The sequence below is a fragment of the Panulirus ornatus genome, chromosome 15 (genome assembly GCF_036320965.1).
Source record: "Panulirus ornatus isolate Po-2019 chromosome 15, ASM3632096v1, whole genome shotgun sequence".
Classification (NCBI taxonomy): domain Eukaryota; kingdom Metazoa; phylum Arthropoda; class Malacostraca; order Decapoda; family Palinuridae; genus Panulirus; species Panulirus ornatus.
This window is the reverse complement of record NC_092238.1, coordinates 6,576,865-6,601,108: the sequence shown is the minus strand read 5'-3', so window position 1 is coordinate 6,601,108 and position 24,244 is coordinate 6,576,865. Positions and strand designations below refer to the sequence as shown.

The following is a 24,244-nucleotide window of genomic DNA, read 5'->3' as shown; positions in this document are numbered from 1 at the left end:
GCCATACCTCGTCTGTTTCCTTACGCTACCTCGCTAACGCGGGACACGGCGATTAAGTATAATATATATATATATATATATATATATATATATATATATATATATATATATATATATGTTTATTTATGAGTGGTGTGATGAACTTGACGGTTCCAAGGACTTCTTTCGTTAATCTTTGTTTATGGAGCCTAAATCTACCGTACAAAGCTGTCTCTCGGATCATACTCAAAGAATAACATCTTTGTAATGAATGACATCTTTGTAATGAATGACATCTTTGTAATGAATGACAGCTTTGTAATGCAACTACCATATAGTATGTTGAGTAGTAAATGTACTTTCCAATTTATATATCATGACCAGCAACCATAGACTAATAGAAGAGTAATCATATGATGAGTTTCATGAGAAAATACGAAAAAATCACTCATTTGAATGTAAAATCAACATGTATTTAGCAAGCTCAGATATATCTTTTCCTCATTTTCCATATTTCTTTCAATTAAATCATTTTGTCTATGATGTAGAGATGGGACACAAGGAGTTTAAAGGAAGAAAAATCTCATAATCATGCAAATCTTTATTTATACAGCCTTCACTATTTATACATTTGTTACACAACACGTCTTTTTATCCCCAGTATATTGTATTGCTGTTGTGATCAGGGAAACTATAGACAAAAGAGGATCGTTGATCATGTATAGAGTTGAGTAGCGTAATCACCCCAGCTTGCAGTGAAGTCTGCAGGAAGGGCTAACTTACACGATTCTCATGCTGGTCGTCAGCTTGATCCATAGACTTGACTTCATCCATTACACTGCCTGAGTTGCTAGATCCAGCAAGTTAGGCACTCTTTTGGAAGAGCTGACCGTCACTCAGGACGTAGCCAGATGGTCCTTCCAGCAGGATGTAGGTGCCTTCCTCTGTGAACTGGACCTGAGTGCCGTCATCAAAAATCATGCCAGAAGGTCCAATAAGATGACGTTTGGCACGGTGGTGCTCAGCATCAAGCTGGACATTGTTGCCATCCTTCCTGACGATGCCAGACGGCCCTACCAAGACGGTGTTATCAGCCTCAGCCTGGGTGAACTGCACGTTTGCACCAGTGGGACTCACGATACCGGAGGGACCGATCGATCCCTTCTGTACATAGAAGGACACTGGCATGGGGACAGGCTGGGTGGCAACATGGAGTTCGGCCTCGCCTGCAGTCAGCTGTCGGTTGTCGCCAGTTTTGGTGACGATGCCAGAAGGTCCCACCAATACGATGTTACTGGCGAAGTCATGAGAGAACTGAGTGTTGACACCATCAGGACTGATGATCCCTGAAGGCCCAACCTGTGCGCTGACGCCGACGGCCAGCACACAGATAGCTGCCTGGAATGAAAGAGATTGATGAACTTACCATCTCTCTGTTAATATCATATCATTCCTCTGTGTTAACACCTTATAGTCACTTATCAAAAACAATTCACTTCCTCAGTTCAAAGTCACACTCAAACCAACCTCCCTCTCCCTTTGGTAAATCACAAAACTACATGTATTTCACATTAACTCAACATCTTTCTCTCAGTCGAGTATACTACAAGCGACTGCTTACCAGAATCTTCATGTCGATATTGAGTTCGAAGGTCTTAGAGTTGCCCAAGAGGCTTCTGCAGGCCGGATGATGTGAGGAGCTCTGGACAAGCAGACCTATATATACTGGTCTTCCAGCATGATCACGTGATCCCCAGTTCTCTGAGTGGCTCCTTGGAATCAGGATATTCTCATTGCTATTGGTCAACGTTGGGACAGACCTGATGATTGTCTGTAAGATCTAGTTTTTCTGCCACACCTTCTCGTGATCATTACTGCAACCTCAGTGTCAACCCAAATGTTAAATAGTTCATGACTGCAGGATGTAATATATTTCAACCTGCCGACATTTTTTCTTTAGATTTAACCACAGCATTCCTAAACATTTTTCATGATCAATAATGGAAGTGTATTTTTTCCTCCTTGAAACTAGTGACATTTACAGAACCTCGTCTGTAGGGATTGCCGGTATATCTGACAGAACTTCTCCTATATCCAATACGGTTCCTCCTGCTTCCAAGAGAGCCAGGTATATGAGAATTGTTCCTATACTATTCTGTGCCAACAAGAACACAGCATCGTGCCTACAGCATATCCTCGACAAGAATATCTGAATTGATACTTTTATGTGAAGCCAGCATTCCTGATGAAAAATCAAATCTAAGCCTTAATTCTTAACATCTTTTGTCATTCAGCACACATTCGTGAGTAGTAAGAAACTCGTTTGATTACGTGTTAAAGAGTAGCATGCTTTTCCTGGTATTTAAGTACTGATCCTCTTAAAGACAACATCTATAGAGTGTCATGTGGATTCTGTTGAACGTGTTATTGAATTACGTAGATCATATTCCCACTTATGTCTCCGTAGACGAGTTTATGTTTTGATCGTGGTCTGCAAGACCTCGGATGTAACTCAGGCACCTCGAGAACGAGGATACAGGTCAATGGGAACATGACACCAAAACACGACCAACTGTGAACTCTGCTGGGCATGACTATGTACGTTGCAATGAACCATATACATATATATGAAGGAACTTCTTCCTAGCAAGCTTGATCAAGAAGATATGGACATGAATGTTTTATATGTAGTATATATTTATATAGAACATGGATATAGTATCGGAACTTTTGGCAGATATGATCATATATCTTAAGGTTGATATATTTATATAAGAGACGGTGTATACGTCCACGCTGCCTATAGCAGATTAGGCAATATATATGTCATATTATACAGCTACGAAGTAATCATAGTTATGCCTACACTGAACACATATCTCCAAAAATACCCTAAGACGGACCTGATTATATTACATATTATGTACAGCATAGTAAGCATGGCAGTGGATATAATAGTAAGTACAGCTATGAAGATCATACACTCCTATAAGTAAGTTTTAATAGACAAACCAGGATAGCCAACATTCAAGAGACTTACACGAAAGCGAATGATAAGAAAAGAAATAAAATCTTCCATTTAACGATTGACATATATCTCTTTCTGATGAAAAGAGGATTAACTTTGAAGATTCTCAGGATATACAAATGAGTGGGAAAGCCAGATGAAATAAGGAACAAACATGACACGATAAGTGACTATTCTCATCAATAACTAAAACACGTAGAGAACTTTTGTTGATATTAGTGTTCAGCAATACAGAAACATCAAGAAAAAGAAAATAAGGAAGGAACCCATCCAGATATACTTGAAGGAAAACGGCTTGCAATCTTCAAGGTTATCACAACACTCATTAATGCACAGTATATATATATATATATATACATACTTATATATATATATATATATATATATATATATATATATATATATATATATATATATATATATATATATATATATAAGTATATATATATAAGTATATATATATATATATATATATATATATATATATATATATATATATATATATATATATATATATATATATATATAACCCAACATGAAAATTTTTTATTGATAGATAATTTTATTTTCAGGCAAAGTAAGAGACCGTAATATAACAGAATATCTCGCCGGCTGAGGTGAACTGATTAACAAAAACAAATGTCTGAAGCAAGGACGAGAAGACTGGCCTCCTGGCCTGCATACTCGCCCCACACACACACATGTGAAGGTTGAGGTTCACAGATCACATCAGGAATATGTGAACAAAAAAAAAATGTTGGTATTCATTTTCTTTCTTTTTTCTCTTTCATACTATTCGCCATTTCCCGCGTTAGCGAGGTAGCGTTAAGAACAGAGGACTGAGCCTTTGAGAGAATATCCTCACCTGGCCCCCTTCGCTGTTCCTTCTTTTGGAAAATTGAAAGAAGAAAACGAGTAGGGAGGATTTCCAGCCACCCGCTCCCTCCCCTTTTAGTCGCCTTCTACGACACGCAGGGAATACGTGGGAAGTATTCTTTCTCCTCTATCCCCAGGGATAATATATATATATATATGTATGGAGTGATGGACAGGTACATATGCAAAGACGAAAAAAAGAAAACATTAACAGGTTCTACTTATAAGTTGTAAGATCGCGAGCAAGAACTCAGCTTCGACGAAAGTGTATAACCATCGACGAAAAGAAAGAAAAAGAATAAAAGAAAGAAAAGCGAGTTTCCAGCGTCGCCGAGGATCTCTATTCAAAGGAGACCACCTTACCCTGCTCCCACTTGAAACGGCAGCCGACGAATAGCCAGGAACCATCCCATTTTCTACACACTTATTACGTACACGAAGGTCCTGGGTACACTAAAGCAAATTCTCGCTATTGTAGATTCGCCAGGTGCCTTTGTCTACCACATCCCATTGTCATTCTAACCGCCCATCCTCAATGACTAGACTTAAGGAAGGAATAATGGTAGCAGAGAGGAACTTGTATACGCAGTACTCTCATCCTACACTGTATACGGTATATGATAACGTCAACAGTACTGGTTCCAGAGAAGATAGCGACTCCACCGCCAAAAGAGAAGGGTCACATGGTAAAGACATTACATCACATGGGGTGCGTTCCGCCCGCGGGGTGATACTACTCAGCTTTTGATGTTGGGATTAAAAGCGAGCGGTGCGTGCGCCCAGCCATGCACTGAGAGAGAGAGTAATTTTACCAGGCAGCTTGAGCTAGGTATAGCGCCTGCAGATACATTGTTGAACGGTCACCCAAGCTGGCTGGTAAATATCATAAGTTCTCGAGGTACATTGTAAGTTGTTTTCAGTTCCCGTCATTAGCCATCTCTCAGAAAAAGGACTTTTAAACTTGATTGTCGAGAAAAGAAGGGGTTCGAGAACGCACACAATCAAAAAAGTATATATATATATATATATATATATATATATATGATACGAATATATCATATTCGTGCTGCTGTGCGAGGCGAAGATTTCTCGATGATAGAGAGAGTTCCTATACGTTTCGGAGATTAGATAAGGAAGCGGGAGAGAGGAGGAGGAGGAGGATAAGTAAAGACTGCACCCTAGGTGTTGTGATTCTCCTCCTCAGCAAGTGAACAAGTACTTACTCGGTGCAGGTGGGAGGCTTTCCGTGAGATTAATAATCCTGAGGTTGCGCCCTCAGGGTCGGGCGTCGGGGGAAGAGAGAGAGAGAGAGAGAGAGAGAGAGAGAGAGAGAGAGAGAGAGAGAGAGAGAGAGAGAGAGAGAGAGAGAGAGAGAGAGAGAGCACACACACCTTGTTTAATTCAAATCCACAGGCACCACCACCACCACCACCAGCAGCGAGAAGAGAAATTAAAAGTGTAGCGTTGCAAAGACTCTTCCTTTATTTTCTTGATCTCGTTTTCTGTCATTTAGAATTTTGATATAGTCTGGCTGGTTCCTTGCCTTACGTACGTTTGATGGGCTCAGCACTGCGGGTGTTATTATGATACTGAGATAAATGTATCTGGATTTATATTCTGCTTTCGTTGAAGTTGTATCGTATTAATTAATTCAAGGTTGTATTGTATTAATCATTTTGAATTTGGTCCATTATACCTACAACATGTATTATCTCAGTGATTATTTTACGTTCACTTATAAAACTCTACATATGAACTACATGCCGTAGGGCCACTGTCAGGTACTTATAACCTACATGAACTTCGTAGTGACATACGAATGAATTATGTCTACTTCAGTGTGATGTACTGACACTTAAAAGAGCTATAATCAACCTTAAAGTGTCAACATATGGAGAAAGAAGTGTGGTTGCTGTAATGCTGTGGTCTTGTTACTGATCTCTGTAATGTGCAGTTTGGTAGGAAAGAAGGGAAAAACTGCTATTCCCTATGGTCCTATGATACTGCTTGTCCACGGCTGCATATGCTGAGCTGATACACTTACAGTATAGTGCTTCATGATGCTGTTATTTGTAATAATTGGCTATTGATATTTAAAGTCTTTCTTTTCTAAATAATGTCGTATTACTTTACGTAGGTGTTGAAGAAGCAGCCAAGAGCGCTCGCTGGTCAGCTAACAACAAGACGAAAGATGGTGAGCTTACGTTCCTGTGGCACGTAGTCGAAGCATTGAATCTCGTTTGTTATGCTTCGAATCCTTCGCCAGATTGAAATTCAAATGAAGCCACAACTTGGGTGTGATTGAGTGGTGCCTCGTGAGGTTACCATCACACAAGAGGCACCCGTACACTTCCCTCACACAGTCGGATGCGATGGAATCACTCGAAGACTACCGACTGTTCCAGGCAAAGAGTGGTGCTTGATCAAGGAACTTTGACACGCCAGGATCCCGGGTTCTACACGCCAGGATCCTGGGTTCGACACGCCAGGCTCCCGGGTTCTGTAGACACGAGGCCAGAGCATCCGAAGGGCGCGCGTTATTAGCGGTCGATGCGAATGGCGAGGAAGAATTACAAATAAGGAGGACGTTCATACGAAAAAGAGGAGAGAATGAGACACTGCGTAATTTATGAGGGAGAATGTCGCAGTGTTGTCGCAGTGTTGTCGCAGTGTTGTCGCAGCGTTGTCGCAGTGTTGTCGCAGTGTTGTCGCAGCGTTGTCGCAGTGTTGTCGCAGTGTTGTCGCAGTGTTGTCGCAGTATTGTCGCAGTGTTGTCGCAGTGTTGTCGCAGTATTGTCGCAGTGTTGTCGCAGTGTTGTCGCAGCGTTGTCGCAGTGTTGTCGCAGTGTTCGCTTGTGATTCAGGTCAGTGCAGCCTTTGATTGTGTTTGTGAAGGAGGATTGAGAATGAAGAACACGGCTCGCTAAACATATAATGGTTGGTGTTCGTTCATCAGATATATAATTGGCCTTAATCAGCTCTCGTAATTGGGTCTTACCGTGTTTCAGTTTCCTTCGTAGCTATCAGGAAATTCTGGATCACGCACATTACTGTGACCTTCTGCAATATATATATATATATATATATATATATATATATATATATATATATATATATATATATATATATATATATATATATATATATATATATCCCAGTCTAAGCTAGATACCTATTTCATCAACCAACCCCAAGTGGAGGATGAACAGCTGTGTTGGCTGTGAACCTACTGCCCCAACCAGGAATCGAACCTCTGCGCTCGATCCCGTCCTGACCATGAATGCGTCAGCGACGCTAGCCACTACACCACGTGAGTCCATCATGACATCACCCCCCCCCCCCCTCTCTCTCTCTCTCTCTCTCTCTCTCTCTCTCTCTCTCTCTCTCTCTCTCTCTCTCTCTCTCTCTCTCTCTCTCTCTCTCGCCTGCCAAAGTACATAAACACACGAATACTTATCCATACTCATGCATGCCAATGCTCTCACGTATCCGGGAGGAGAAACGACAAGCTTGGGCCTCCTGGAGTAGTAATATGGTCCAGAGGGCAACTTTCCTACAAGTGGCCTAATTCAACTCTCTCTCTCTCTCTCTCTCTCTCTCTCTCTCTCTCTCTCTCTCTCTCTCTCTCTCTCTCTCTCTCTCTCTCTCATCTCCTTCAGTCAGTAGGTGGTAGACGGTCCACCCTTTGCTTAAGCAAGTACACCACCGCTCTGACTAGTCTCTCATCTCAGACAAGAGTATCAAAAGATCACCTGTGGTGTAGCCAGAGGAGTGTTAGTAGTATTAGCAGTAGATCAGGGTACGAGTCCCTTGACTGACGAGGGCATGTTTAAATTCGTTGCAGAGGTGTGATAGTGGAGGCGCGGCCGACGGCAGAGGGTCAGTTCACAGACCTTACAATACCTTGGTGACTATAAGCTCTAATGTCCGAGGACCAGTGTGTCGTCCTACCTATAGAAAGAATGTCAAAGGAAAGATTCATAATAGTTTGCTGTACATTCTTATTCAATGTCCTTGTTTGAGAAGGGCTCGAGTCCTTGTGTCTGCGCCGCTCATGTAACAGGAAAAGGGGAGGAGCCTCCAAAGTATAACATATTTGGGCAAAGGAGTAACTTTACTTTCAGACCCCGAACTACTTTCCCATCCAACTTAATTCCTGTGCTTCACTTTAGGTGCCGTCTAAGTTACCCTTGACTGATTTGGAAGCCGGATAAGTTTCCCCCACTCTGTCGCTCTGACCTCTTAAGTTTGCCCCACTGGGAACAGACTAAGTTTCCGAATTCGTTGCACCGATTCCCCAAGAACGCGCTGCTGCGAGGCAGAAACATAAACTTTCCAGTATCTGTCCGTTTTCGCCTTGTGAATTGCTACATTTATTTCTTCTTTTTTTTTAAAGTCTCTCTGGCCAAGATCAGGTCTGACCTCCATGGAGGTCGATAGGAATCCATATAACTCGAATCTTTTGGTCATCCTCGATAGAAGGAGGTGAGGTGCAGAGGAGGCCATCATCTTCCTCCTCCTCCTACTTTTCCTCCTCCTCCTCCTAGAATCTTCCCATAGTCTCCCTGAAGGAATCGTCATTCCAGGAACACCTTAAATCTGCTGGGAACTGGTGGGAGATTTTCTAGCCTTTCTATGGCTCATCACTTTTTCCCTCCCAGGAAAGAAAAGTAGATGGGAATCGTTTAAACCTGTTCTTTGAGTTCTTGTTCAAAGGCTAATATAGCTACTTTAGGTTTAAGCAAGTATATATTCCTAAGAGTCCAAGGAGAAATGAAACACGATAAGTTCCCAAGTGCACTTTCGCGGAATAATCACATCACCAATGGAGATACAAGAAAGAAATATAACAGTTCGTTGCTATACAACGAAATACTGATTCCGTTGCATCCATGCCTGGGGAACGTAATCGCCCATGCCATTTCGGTTCGCATCAGAAAACGTCTTTCCCTTGCTAAGACACGAGCGGATTTCCCAATGCGTCCGCTGATGTAATCATATCGACTCCATCAGTTGGCCTAATAGGAGCCAGGCAGACATCAAGGATCCTCTGCTGAAGTCGTTCCATCGTTCATTTGTTTCTGCCTGCCTGGCCCTCCTCGGCAGCTTTAGAAATCTGTTTGCTAGAGTCTCTCTCTCTCTCTCTCTCTCTCTCTCTCTCTCTCTCTCTCTCTCTCTCTCTCTCTCTCTCTCTCTCTCTCTCTCTCTCAAAGTCCAGCGTGCTTGAAGGCAAACAAAATTCCCGTGTTCTGCACGAGTCGCGCAAGCTTTGACATCCAATTTCCATCGTATCCAGAAACCTGTCATCATAATTCTAAACCCGTTTGCCGCAGCTGTTACGTCACTATGTCGCGTCTAACCTGTTGGCAGACTTCGAAGAAGAATAACAGGTCAGCATGACGGAGTCCTTAATTCTCCCTGACCGAACATCGGCCAGACTTTTCGAGACTGTGTTATTACACCGGTAAAGAAAACGGTGTGAATCTTGAAGACAAAAGACAATTGAAAGAAGCGAAGTTGTCGAACGGGGAGGGGGATTCGAACGTTGGCCCACCGTAAGAGAAGAGGAGGTTTTTCTATCCGAGCCATTCACTTTAGTGGATGATAGGAAAACGTACAAGAGTCGGTAGATGAGAAAAATATTGAGCCAGGTGGAAGAATTTTTATCGGCGTTTTCTAATAGGATGCTTCTACATATTCATTTTCTTTTTTTCTGTAAATGTTCTTAAGGTTAATGTAGAACAGTTGAAAGACATGGGAAACACGATCTCATAGGATTTCACCTTCTATAAAGACTTAAATTACCCCATTTATGAATTACTTTGCCACGTCAATCATTTCTGTTTTCTATCAAGATTTGTTATATCTTTTAAGTAATGGTCTTTGCGGGTGCGTTGCTCCATGAGGTGTTACCATGGTCTGGTCGCGCCTCTATAGACTATAGCTGCTCATTCTCTTATCCCCAGTGACTGTGATCTCTCGAAATCTACCAACACAGGGTGATGACATTGACGCCAGGTGTGTGAATGGATAATAGCTCATTACGCGGCTTACCTCGACTACATTCGCTCACCCCATTGCTACTGCCACTGACCTCAGATGAGATCCAGAGCGTGGATGGAAACATAGACGATTTGTTAATTTGGTAGAATGCAAACCCAATACCACACTACCCGACCTCAGCTATATGGTGTTTGGTACCTTAGACGTCATTTGTGTGTGTGTGTGTTAGATGACGGAACAGTTAGAGGATTAATGTGACGATCCTCACATTTGTCAAAAATTGTGGAAGAGGCGTACTTAAAGTCAGTGATGTTGGAGAAAGCACATAGGCTAGAGTGAGGTTGTGTGTTCCACACGAGTGGCTGCAGACTGTCTGACTTTCAGGTTAGACACCTGTATAGGTCACAGGTTGGCAGGATGACCCGAGGTGGATGAATGAGCTGGTAGGAGTAATAATCAGATCTGATCAGATTAATGCGCTGGGTTAGATGTTGTCGGCGCCCGAATGATGCTTATCTGGCCTTAACTTGTTAACTTGTGTTAACTTATATTAACAAGATGTAATAACGTGCTTTTGTATGTCATTCTATTGCCTTTGTAGCCTGTATGTTTGGTGCTCTTTGCTTGTCTATTGTTTGCTTGTTTATCATATGACCTCTTTAAATACTCAATTGTTACTCGTTTTCCTGGAAATGACTACCCACACTATGCCTCTAAAACTGTAAAAAAACTAGAATTATTTATATAAAAAGAGAGTCGATCTCTTTTTTTACTGTCAATATTTCACATACGGTATGTGATAGCCATGGATCCAGCTGTATGGTGACTCACAGACGTGCACTCACGTAAGATAATGGCTTTAAGATATCATCTGAGAGAATACATGACGATATCCTTTTCTCTACCTTAGCGTGATAAGTAACTTAAGCCTCTGACATGTTCTGCTATCTTACTTCAAGCAGAGACAAGAGATACGTACGTACGAATACAAGCCATTATATAGATTAAGCAGCCACCTGGACATGTTTATGCTTACACAAAGGATTGTGAGAGAAGGGGAAACTGCTGGTCGCTTTCATCTTGTAAATGCCAGCCTGTGGATAGAGCGCCACCAGCATCCACGAACTAGGGTAGTCAGAGTGGAATTCCATATACAAAACAATGTGGAATAATTCAAGGCTTCTAATGTACAAACAAAGCAGTTGGAGTGATGTACTTAATAATGAATGATGTGGATGAAGAGGGCTACCGTGGTGTAGTGGTTAAGGGGTGTTGACCATGACGAATTCAAGGGCCACCCGGGGATCGAGGGCATACGTTCGAATCTTCTTCGAGGCAGCCGGTCCACAGTCCACACAGCTGTTCATCCTCCCGGAAGGGTTGGTTGATAAACTGGATATACCTGGCTTAGGTTCATGGGATGGCCTAGATTAGGGTATTCAGTTACGTGTATCGTCTCAGCGAACATAGATAAGGTATCTTATCTATTTCTGTCCTTCGTAGAATTCAAGATCTCAGGGACTCCATACCTTTACTGACCAGAGATAAAGGGTAGTCATTTTTAGGTCATAGACAAACTTAGAATTTTTAAGAGAGAACCTCTTAAAAATCTGTGGATAATAGGATGTCAAAATAGCCTCGTCTCAGCAAATACATGGAAGGGAAAGTTCGGCTGGCGTTGTAGACCCGATGAAAGGACTTTGCTTTATAAGCTTTGACATTCCGCAGGAGGGCTGGAGGGCCAAGAAATCGTTAACCAGCCAGACTCCGGGGGCCCTGACAAAGGGCCGTAGACGCTAATCACCGCGGACGATCAGTAATGGCCTCCCCTCTTATGAGTCTCCCATGTGTCAGGGGGAACCTGGACACAGAGAGGAAGGGCGGGCCTCTCCAGAGAGGGTAGGTGCTCCTCCACGCATTTCATTAGAGGGAGGACGCTAAACGTTGGTTCTGGCAGTTCAAAGGGAATTCTCTTCATTAAATATAGATACTTTAATCTAAAAACAGATTTACTCGACACGAGGAGTAAAAGTCATCTCAGTTGTTGATGTAAATATTATGGATTTGAGCCTGGAGTCTAGTGATGAAATGTGAGACATCAGCAAAGTAGATTTATTCAAGCCTCATCATCGTTATTCAATCTCACTGCATTAACGATATATATATATTTATATATTCACTTATTCATGATCGCTCCAGGAACCCTTTCTTGAAAAGGGTGTTACTCCAGGACACCTTTTCCAGGAACGCTTGCAGCTCCAGGGCTTCGCTACTTCAAACAGCAGGGAAATGATGGCTTCCTATGCAGTGAGATGTTCTTCGGCGAGACTGTACTGCCTCACGTCAACAGGTGATGATATAGCCTCATCGACCATTCCAGTTGTCCTTGTCACTTACCCTTGACACTTTCGCCGGTCGTACTTGCCTAAGACGCCCTGGGAGAGATGTCACTTGCCCTTCAACGTCCTGGAAGGTGTCACTTTCTCTCGACGCTCTGGAAAGCGACACTCGTCTTCTTTGACACCCTGGAAAGTGATCTCCATTCCAGTGTGTACAACTTTGTTCTGCCTCTTCCTCCTCCTCCTCCTTCTCTTCTTCTTCCTCCTCCTCCTCTTCTTCCTCCTCCCAGCCAATATTGTTGATCCCTGACGCCCAGAGAGGATACGCTGGAGGAGAATGTCCCTCATAACACGAGTCTGTTCATCCCTCGGGCTCATCCGCCAGCCGAGTGTTAATATCGTCGACAGTCTGACGACAATCATTTCAGGGGAAAACATGCAGAGGAAAAGTAAATCTAATTACAAGGCAGACCTAATAACGCGTGTAATTGTAAGGTTAAAACGTTTCGAGTCCCTCATACACAGAGGATCGTATTATAGAAAAAGTTTCAAGATCTCTCCTTCAGCCATTCTGCACCAGACAGAGACTGGGCACATCACAAAGGAAAGTTAGCACTCAAATTCTTTTTAATAAAGTAACAGAACATTATTTCCCGCGATATGTTGCCCAAGAAGAACGAGTAAATGAGTCACATCAAATCAAATGTTGACTGTAGTGGTATAGAACTGTCTACTGCTTCAGAGGTGGTTTTGTTCAATAGGAACAAGTGTGTACAACACTATCAGTAAGTGTCTTGGTGTTGAGTATGATGAGGTTGAGATGAACATTAATTAACGCTTTATGAAGTGGTTTACTGGATTACAAGATGGTATGATACAAAACACACACACACACACACACATACACACACGCATACACACACGCATGTGTGTGTGTATGCGTGTGTGTATGTCACTTGTTGTATGTCACTTGTTGCTTAGTGATACATCCTCAACGGAAAGTTTAGAGATAATGCTGTTTCCCCCCCCCTCTCTCTCTCTCTCTCTCTCTCTCTCTCTCTCTCTCTCTCTCTCTCTCTCTCTCTCTCTCTCTCTCTCTCTCTCTGAAAACGGACGACTATGATTTGTCTATGGCGCCCTTAGATGATCGTGCTACTGACGAAGGCAAATCAAGCTCCCGCCCGCTGCAATATGGCAGCAGGTATTTGAACCACAAATACCCCATTTCGGTGCGCCTCTGTTGGCAGTATGCTCTTCCTACCAAGGGATATGGATATCGATGGCCTTCTGAGCTTTAGATTGGCTCTGTGCATTGGCTTTCCCTTCGTTGGAGATGATGGAGAGACTTGGGAAAGGGGAGGAAGGGAAAGAGGACGGACTGGGAAATCTTGCCATTGTCCTAATACCATTAGCATTTTTAGAGGAAATGAAAAAGTTTCTGCAGAAATTAGCATTCTTCTTCATTCGGACACAATTGAAATTTGCATAGGCTCAAGAGTTTTAGCAAGACCAGGAGAATTTCAGCACAATACGAAAAAAAAATATATATATATATGCATAGCAAGCTGGGTAGAGAATAACCCAGGCAAAATGTATATACTTGTTTTGAGATTTTCCATATATATTTTTTCTTTAACAAGGTAACTTTTGTGTCATGAATATTAAGTGCCTTATTTTCCTTCCATTTTTGTTTCTGGACAGTCAAGGACTGAGATATAAGTAGATACTTCATTTACTTTATATATACACTCAGCTCGAAATATTCGACATATCTCTTCATGATTAAGAGTGCAGGGAAATCAAAATGACACTTGCGTTTACCGTTGCTATTGAAAGTGCGTTAGTCTGGTCGAGAAGTCACAGAGTTATAAAAAGAGATGGTGAGTATTATTGCCTAGTGTACGGGAACATATTTGTCCAAGGCAGAAGTACCATTTGCATAAACAAATGAGGCTCCATATGGCATGTGTTTCAAATCGTTTCACTGTGTAAAGTAAAGAGTTTAAATCCTTTCTGTGCTTACGAATGATCCTATTACTGTCTTGTTAGGCGTGTATTATTTTTCTGTGCCACATTGTTTTCCTTCTGTGTCAAAGAAGTACGTTATAGTCATCACTTGTGACGTGGTCTGTGTCAGAACTGGTTGAATTGCTTCCACTCAAGGTTGCAGGAAGAGGGGAAGAGAGAGGGAATTCTAATGCCTCACCCTTCGAGGATGGGCGAGAGAGACATCTGAGCGGTTAGCGCTCGTGTGGTCATTCGCTACAAAGAATCTATAGGAAACAGCATCTAGCGAAACGCGCCAACCCATCAAGATAGCGGGACCCGAAATCACATCTCTAAATCGGAGAAAAGAAAGTTACTTCGCAGAGGCGTAAAAAAAAAGAGGAAATGGTGGAAGAGAGGTGATAGCTGAGGAAATAGTAATGCGAATGGCTGTTGATTCCGCTCTAGCTAAGGTAGAGCTGGGGGAAGAGGCACCCTTAGAGATTTGAGAGCATCGATCCATACAGAGATGAGCAAAACCTCTGTAGAGTAACTCCTTAAGAGAGTAATAGCGTCATCAGCTCAACATGACGGGGCTGAAGTATCATTTTTCAAGTCTGGCACATTTCAAAAGACAGTTATTGCTTTTTTTTTTTCACTTTCTCAAAAATTCGTAAATGCTTTTCCTTTTCTTTTATTCCCCTTCATAATTCTCTCTCTATGTTTCAATTAAGGCCCGACCTTGAGGTGGACTTCTGTCCATGACTGGAGCCTAGAGCAAAAGAAAAATATACAATACCTCTCAGATTTTGGGAAACAACAGGTTCGGATTATGTGGGGTTCCAGGGTAGAGCGTTTATATTACTGAATTGCAAGTATAGTGGAATTCAACCGTGGAAAACGAATGATAATTCGAGATATATATATAGGGAAAAAGTGGGTCTTTACACAACTGAATTCAACCAGGTTATCGCTCCGCCATTCCGAGATGCTGCACAGATGTAAACTTAGAGAGGAGATGTGTTTAGCGCGAGAGATAGAGCGAACATTAAAGTGAGTAAGGGAGGTAAAGCGAGAGTCTAAGTGCATAATGTGGAATTATCGACGTGAAGGGAATAGCGTTGGAGGTTGGAGAACATCAGTCATGGAGAGAGAGGGAGACTTGAGCGATGAGGCAGAACCCTGAGGAGTCAGTCACCGCTGATGAGAGAGATATGGAGATGAAGAGAGTCGCTTCATCAACGACTACAGCAGTGGGCCGATTGGAGAGGCTCTATGCATGGCAGTGCAGAGAGGAGCATAAAAACCAAAGGTAAAAAGTTCGGGAAACAAAGACACGTGTTACAGCCTTTCAAATGCTGTGGAAAAGTCGAGGACTGTGACAAAAGATCCTGGAAAAGCGAGAGAGAGAGAGAGAGAGAGAGAGAGAGAGAGAGAGAGAGAGAGAGAGAGAGAGAGAGAGAGAGAGAGAGAGAGAGAGAGAGAGGTGGGGCGGTAGTAGCTACAGTGATCAGAGCAGTTTCCTGTGTTAAGGATGGGATGCACCTTCCAGGAATGCTTCCAGCTTCCAGGAAGGAGGGGAAGTCTGGGTTTTCCAGACGGAGACGAACTTATCGAGCCAAGATCGCACCTAGTTCAGAGCGATCAACTCCACGATCTGGACCATACGCTCTGCCCATTTGTAACTGTGAGGGTAATTTGGACGCCCTTGGCGAGTAAAATAGAGTAGAAGGCACAGGCTAGATAGGAAAAAAAAGGGGGGGGAGGGGGGGAATAGATACAGATTCGTCCAGAGGTAAACGAGTACATATATATTTGTGTGTGTGTGTGTGTGTGTGTGTGTGTGTGTGTGTGTGTGTGTGTGTGTGTGTGTGTAATTTTCGCGTCCTCTAGTCTTAGCATTACTGCAATATAGACCATAAGGGAATATTCCTACCCACACGCATTCTTTTATTCTCCCGACCACTGGTTTTTTCCCCCTCTTGGAAATTGAAATCAGTTGAAATATGGGACACAGGCAGGCAGTCCTCACGACTTCCTTGGGGTAGACAAAGACTCCACGAAGAAAGGAACACTTAGCGACTTAAATCACCAAAGCCACTGACCATTAGCCATTACTCTCGAGATGCGTCCAGGAGTGTTTCATCGAAACGTAATCAATGGCTAAATTGTATATCTTTATTAGAACGAATGTGCCAAAGGATCTTCATTATCCGTGAGCCACGACGTATAAGATTCATGGCATCTTCAGTGAAATACTGTATACAGTGGAGTGAACTGTGATGCATTGCTGGGACGCATTGTATCCACCACTCCAGACATAGGCAAGGTTGAAGGTGGGAGAGCGCCAGACTCAGTTCATGGATCAAGGACTAAGGACATGGATCATAGGTTCTGAAGATACGAAATAGAATGACCAAAGTACTGGATAGCAATGACCTGTTGGATAGAAACTCTTCGAACCGAGCGTGAGGTGAGCAGTGCTTTTAATCCGACACGGGAAGGCTCATAACCAGGAATTTATCATGCCATTCTTACTACCTGGGTACGATGGTCTGACCTCTGTCCTCACCCTTGAAGGTTCAAGGTGGTCCTCGTTCTTCCGTGAACAATAGAGGAAGTTACCTGTCGTGCAAGATCTATATTCAAGAACAGCATCTTTACCGAACGTCTATGACTGTATCATATAATTCCTTACACGTCGAAGCTTTGGAATTCTCATCCGTCTCATGTCTTTCCCAATACCTATGACGTGGCGCATTTAAACACAGGTTTCTCACACTATTACAAAATTCATGAGTACTTCCCCTTGTCTGTCCTGTTTCCCTTTCATTAACCTTTCTGTGTCTCAATGAAGGCCCGGCCTTGTTGCGGATATGTGTTCGTGTCTGTATTCGTAAAAGTGTGAACGAAGACAGTACACTTTTTTGATAATGTATACTTCAGTAGTACTGATCTCATGCATTCTTCGATACGAAATGCCATTCATGTTAATATCTTTGTCGACAAGTTATGCGCACATCTTTCTCAGTTTCAGTGCAACAGGGATATCATATACCTTTTAATTTTTTTTCTTTTTGTAGAGATAAGTAATCCCAAAGATGCTATAAACCCTTTTCACATGACACCTTCTCTCTCATACACTATAGCTATAGTTTCTCATACTCTATAGCTAAAAGATTAGTTCAGTTGTCGATTAAAATCGACATTTTAGCCCTCCATCATTCCTTGAGCCTTAAAGAAGTTGGCGTAGGAAGTTAAGCACTGGGAAAAGAAAGAATCGTCATGATCTGAGACTTTATTTATGCAGCTTCTGTTTTTGTACAGGTGTATTATGTGCCCACTTACACCCACCTCACTGTAGAAGATCCTTGTACTCATGTTACCAGGAAACTAATAGGTTGGAGAGAGAGAGGGTTTCGCTGGGCGTGTGGGTCGGGCAGGTAATGCGCATTAGGTGGAAGTCCAGCATGAATGACTGGTCATGCCGGGTTCCAGTGAGAATCCAGTTCGTCGGCCGTCATTTCATTCCAGCACTGAAGTCGCCAGTCAAGTGAAATTTAGACGCGTTTTTGGTGGAGTTGGCCGTCACTGAAAACAATGCCAGATGGTCCATCCAACAAGACGTAGGTGCCTGGGAATCGGAAATGGATGGGAGTGCCGTCTTTTAGGATTGCGCCAGAGGGTCCAACAAGAGCACGTTTGCTGCGGTAGTTGTAGTGGTCGTCAGTGAACTGGACGTTTTGGCCATTCTTCTTCACAATACCAGAGGGTCCGACCAAAGCCTCACTCCCGTCGAACTGAACGTTGTTACCATCAGGCCTCACAATACCGGAGGGACCAACCACTCCGCGGTAGAGGTACTGAGACACTGGCACAACGACGGGTTGGGTACCAACATGAAGAGCAGCCTCGCCTGCAGTCAGCTGTCGGTTTTCACCTGAGCTGGTGACGATGCCGGAGGGTCCTATCAGCACGATCTTCCTGGCGAAGTCGTGGGAGAACTGAGTGTTGACACCGTCAGGACTGATGATCCCAGAGTACCCAACCTGGGCGCTGACGCCGACGGCCAGCAGACAGATAGCTGCCTGTATAGGTGTAAAGAGAGGGTTAAGGGGACAAATATGTAACTTCCTCCCTCACATGGTGTGATGGAGGACGCTGGATATGTCTATTATGCTTACGTTACAACCGGTGAGAAACATCAGCTGAGGGAGAGGAGATGGCTTACCAGAATCTTCATGTTCGATGTTGAGTGAGAGGGACGCAGGAAGCTTCTTCAGGCCGGGATGATGTGAGGAGCTGTGGGAAAACGGCGCTATATATACTGATCTGACCAGCGTGATCACGTAGATGTCCTGCATTGGGATTGGCTCTTCTGAAATTCCTTTTGGGATTGGTCAGCCTCCAGAGACTACTGATGGCTATCACAGTGTTGCATTACCTTTTTCTTTTTTCTTTCTAACTCACAGCCTCTCATGACTGACTCTTAGTCTTATCTTCTCCTAAAATACTAACAGGTTTGAGGATGCAACGCTGATGCTAATGTGTTTGAGATAAATTACATCAAGACAGCTAAAAGATGGCTCGAGAGAGCTATAAAGATGACCAGAAACGTCTAAAAAAAAAAAAAATGGGTTTAGTCTAATTTTTTTTTCTTTTTTTATTTGCTTTTGAGTGGACGGCAGAATCTAACGGAGCCTCGTCAGTGGGGAAGACAGGACCACGCCCAGCAGAACGGCTCCTCCCAGTGCTAAGTTGCCGCCTCTTAGTTTCCACAGCCTTTCTTGTCGGGTGGTACCGGCGGGATGTTCTTCGTCCTCCGTACAGTCTGCAGAACACGCTCATCTCTTCTCCTGTTTGCAACAAAACCTCGCTGACGAACGGGCTTGCAATACCGGCGAATCAGACGTAAAGTTGAATCGTTGAATGTACATATATATATATATATATATATATATATATATATATATATATATATATATATATATATATATATATATATATATTCATATATATTAGGTGTTACCGGGCTCCGCCTGGTAGAGGTTATACTACGCGTGAAAAGTCGCCTTTGCCGTGGCTTCCTCACTGACAGTCGAGGAATCGAAGTACAGTCTCGTCGAAGAACTTGGCACACCAGAGTGCTCCATCCTGTCCCTGCTACTGACTGTGGCGCTATTTTTGGAGCTACATGAGCGCCTTATTCATCATCATGATAATGATAGACGATATGTGTATATATGTATATACTGTGTGGGGTGGGTGGACGGGGGATAAAAAGATAAAAGCTTAAGATTATTATCCGGATAATCTGGTTACTGATTTATGGTCTTGCCCTCTGAAGGACTGAAGCATTAGTGACGTCATGTTGTGTTGTATCATCGATATTATCATTTGGGTGTTGTTTTTTTTTTAAGCGAGACGTTGCCGACTTGCAGACTGGTTGTTGAGCTGCTAACTCGCCCACTGTCACAAGGATGTGTTCGCTTAAGAAACCTCCTCACATGGAGGCCACTGTGGTCGTGGTCATGTCATTTATAGTCATCGTTTCACTGAATTATGGAAGTTCCAAGTCTTTGAGTTGTCTGTATACGTTTTCTACTTTTACCACACTAATCGGAGTTGCTGATGTCTTCCACTGCTCACAAACAACCAGGAGGGGATTCACTCAATGGTCCTGCTGGTGTTTGAATTCCTTTTTAAAGATATCCCTTTGTATGGCTATTGTGGTTGAGTAGCGTTTCCTATAAGATTACTAGTAATATGTGCGTTGCTGAGTTGATTTTGTTTTCTCCCAGCAGTCCTATAGATGACATGGTATTCCGAACTCACTCTCTGTTTCATGGCGTCGCGTGTCTAAGCTGGGCCCCCTTTGCTTCCGTTAGGTTCAACAGGATAGTCTGTTGACACTTCCTGCCCCCGTTGACTTGGTCTGTTGAAACTTCCTGCTGCCGTTGACTTCAGACAAAGCCAATGGAGAAACAGATGGAACTCAAGGCCAACGAAGGAGTTCGAGAAAACCAATATCAACTCCAAACTTACTTATAACTCATCCCTTCTCGGCAATGGTCACTTGAAGGGGATTTCCAGCAAGAACGAGAGTGGTCGAGGCCGACAATCCTGTTATGATTGCTCTTAAAGACCAGTCATCTTTCATGGACGGGAATGTACGGTTATCATATGCTATTATGCTCAATTATTGTCCTTACTTCACTTTAATTCTTTCCAGCAATGGGTATCCTAGCCCTGGATCTTGACTTGACCCCCAAGAGTCAGGTCAAAGGTCAGCAGTGATGTTGAGAGTGTAGGTAAGATTAGGACATACTGGAGATGTATTTGGCGAAGGTGTAGTTATGATACGAATGTCGAAGGTGTAATGAAGAAATGGGTGTAGTGCATATGCGTTTGTTGAGGGTGGAGTGAAGATGAGTTTGTCAGGGGTCAAGTGAATTTTGGTCTATCGTCTGCTGACTATTTTTTTTTTTCTCTGTAATGAACATGATAGTGAATGATAGTGCAGTGGGACTCCATGCTCCACAACCTCTGGTATTTCACTTCATCCTCTACATCGATCCAGAAAGTTTCTGTGAAAAGAATATGGAACAGATTTTCATCAGTGCCAAGGTTTTTACTATCAGTGGAACAGAGAATTTCTTTATATACATTTCTTCTCGTTTATATACCTTTCTTCTCTTGTTATCAAACTATTTCAAAATTATCTTTCCTCTCTCATATAGCATTCTATGTCCTCAAATTTCTGCGGGACACAAATTCTTGAAAACCTTGTACGATATCCCTCACTGCTTTCCAAAGCACGGTTATTTTGCAGTCTGGCCTGTATATGTGCTTCACCTTGTAAGAGTACCAGAATGAGAAAGATAACTGAGAAGTGGCTTAATTGGATGGCTATTAGAATATCAAATCAGGTAAACCTTATCGTCAGAATGGCTAGAATGGCTATAGTGTCTCAGAATTAAGTGTCTGATAGTTTTTCTTTGCTTTTAAAGCTACGAGCAAAATACGCAATTTCGACAACGACGCTCACAGAGTCAGGGGAAAGCGTTATGCTGCTTAAACTACTCTTCCTAAAAGCCTTATTTGGAGTGCTTCCTCCACCATGCAAATCTAATACGAAGTCTGATCCGAGAGGCTTATTCACCACGAAATACTCCGGTAATGCCTTTCCCTTGTCAAAAGAAAAAAGAATCGAAACCCTTGAGTCTTTGTCTCTCTATTTGACAAAAGCGCAAGGCACTGGTTTTTTGGGGGGTGGGGTGGGTTTTTTTTGGGGGGGAGAGTGTGTGGATGTAAGCTGGCTAATGTTGGTGTGTTTTAGGACACACACAAAGCCACCCTGACGCCGACACTTATGGTCACACGGCTTTGCCCGAGTGCGCAAGACATAGGCTCAGTGAGCACTTTTGAGGGGGAGAAAAAGACCGTCTCTGTGTTGACCTTTCTCTCTCTCTCTCTCTCTCTCTCTCTCTCTATATATATATATATATATATATATATATATATATATATATATATATATATATATATATATATATATATATGACAGCTGTCAAGGCTCCTTGAGAGGATCACTTAAGACAGAGTGAGATGACACTACCTGTGTAATGGATCAAGACTTGAATCAGAGACACAATTAACTCCCTCTGGCGAAGGGAGCTAAAGCGGCTGTCCATTTCACCCTCCGCCTCATAATTGACTCCCTGAGTGAGGTCTGTGAACCTGCGGGAGCGAGGCAAGAGCGAACCAACGAGGTGATTACCAGGTCAAAAGGTGGAGGTCTGTAAAGATCATATACAGGGCACAAGGAAGGTGAGTTCGAACGTTAATGAGAACAGCGTAAAGTCTTCCACACAGACAGACAGATTGACAGACAGACAGACGGATAAACAGACACACAGGCAGAGTGCGACCAGGTGTAAGTGCAAATTATTTACGAAGTAACAAATGGATTTTAAATACGCAATTGTATTTACTGCAAAAATGACAAAAAAAGAATAAATGTGAAAGATGTGCAAAATTGACAAGTGTATAACTAGTTTCGCTGTCAAACAATTGCATGCGGTATGAGGAATGAATACATTATATATATATATATATATATATATATATATATATATATATATATATATATATATATATATATATATATATATATTTCGGAACAACTTGTTAAACAGGAAATGTAATTATACAATTTAGAGTAAATAACTACTGTGATAATAAACATTACAATGTTACTGAGTGGGTAATAAACGTATACTGGACCCTCATGGTATAACTGTTAGCGTTCCTGACCCTGATGCATTGACGGGCCGCCCAAGGTCGAGCGCATAGGTTCGAATCCTGGTTGTGGCAATCGGTCCATAGTCAGTCCAACTGTTCATCCATCCCGAAAGACTGGACGATCAAATGGGTTCCTGAATCAGGATGGGATATCTATCTATCTATCTATATACATATATATATATATATATATATATATATATATATATATATATATATATATATATATATATATATATATATATACAGCGTTAATGAGATGGCTTATATTAGGATTTCAGTTGCCCGTGCCATTTAAGACAACAAAAAAAAATGATTTATAGTTATTTACGCACACGCTGGTCTGGCAAATGACAAGGAAATATCAAAAGCAATCGTGAACAATGAAACTCATACATGGGTAGGCAAGGTCTATACAGAGCAAGTATGAGGGAAGTGTAGCATGGATGTATCGTAAATATAAGTGATTACTATAAATGAAGAATAGAAAGAAAATAATTACAGTGCAATACTGTGAAATATGAAGGTCTCTGTCACTGATGTAATTACGTTAAGGCGTTTTATCTACGGAAAATATGCCAGCACTTCCAGCAATGAATAATGATAATGATAGACTTGAAGGTTGAGATTTGTAAAGTGGACTTTCTTGATGGACAGTGTCATTCACTGTCATAATAGTCGAGTCGGCGTCTGGCATAAGGAAGGGAACTAACTCAAATTTATGATAATTTGAAAGGAGTATGAAATTATCAGACGTCATGGAATAATGATAAGTTCTTAGATAAGATATTGATTCAATCTCACGTGATGAGACACACAAATGTCTCCAACTGTGTTCAATTTCTCGACTGTTTGACTCGATGCTGAGGAGGCATTGTTCTCTCCACACACACGACGTGAACTCCTGTGTGGAAGGGAATTTCATACACTCGAAGATATGAAGTTGATGTCTTCATTTATATTTCTCCTTATTAAGATAACGTAAGATAAGATAAGACAAGACAATGTAAGGTCTTTATTGTCAAATTGCATACGTGATACAAAATTAAATTCTTGAGGGGCTAGAAGCTAAATTCAAGGTTAAAAAGTGTAGGAATTATACTAATTATACTAATTATGCTAATTAAGCACAAACACGAATTTCTAATTGCCACAGTCACCCGTCTACAATACTTGCACGACCCATGCTATCGATATGACGACAGAAGGCGAAACAGTATGGGAGGGAACACTTGAGACCAAAGGTAAGGCCAAATCAGACGTCTTGAGGACTTTGAGGTCATGGCCGTGAAAAGGTCTTTCACGGCACATGTAGCACATTTCAGGTGGACGTTCTGTTCTTTCAGGGTTTTCCTCAGTCGTTGGACAGACGCTCCAGGACACTTTTTCAGGGGTCTGCGCAGAGGCATGAGATCCGAAGTGTCATGCTTCATCGACGTGAGTTGTTTCTCTCTCTCTCACTCTCGTCTGTCTGTCTGTCTGTCTCTCTCTCTCTCTCTCTCTCTCTCTCTCTCTCTCTCTCTCTCTCTCTCTCTCTCTCTTGGACAAGGAGTGGATCTGTCGCTTTTTTTCATTCCGTGGCGAGACAGCAATAGTGAATCAGAGGTCTGTAAACACGTGTGAATCTCACGACACATCTTGTGGGACTAGGTAAGTCGTGTTCTGGCGAAGTCATTTGTTCTGGCGAAGACTTCGATGTTGTAAACACAGGTCTTGATGGCTAGAGGAA

The 24,244-nt window shown here is 42.3% G+C and overlaps 1 protein-coding gene across 1 annotated transcript; it reads right to left on the bottom strand.

Annotated features, from left to right (window-relative positions):
• Positions 1-567: 567 nt before the first annotated feature.
• Positions 568-18,595, bottom strand: LOC139753888 (uncharacterized). Its single transcript, XM_071670845.1, has 5 exons — positions 18,443-18,595; positions 17,778-18,299; positions 2,027-2,221; positions 1,601-1,819; positions 568-1,377 (listed from the first exon to the last, which is right to left on the bottom strand). Exons 1-5 carry the CDS (start codon positions 18,452-18,454, stop codon positions 844-846), a joined length of 1,482 nt encoding a protein of 493 aa, XP_071526946.1. The 5' UTR covers positions 18,455-18,595; the 3' UTR covers positions 568-843.
• Between the last annotated feature and the right edge of the window lie 5,649 nt (positions 18,596-24,244).

What these genes read in the sequence shown, in the direction of transcription:
- LOC139753888 (XM_071670845.1), bottom strand. An exon ending in GCCAACTCCACCAAAAACGC is followed by an intron (nt 2,222 to 17,777) that starts GTCTAAATTTCA and finishes ATTTTTCATCAG; the next exon opens with GAATGCTGGCTTCACATAAA. An exon ending in ATATCGACATGAAGATTCTG is followed by an intron (nt 1,378 to 1,600) that starts GTAAGCAGTCGC and finishes CTTTCATTCCAG; the next exon opens with GCAGCTATCTGTGTGCTGGC.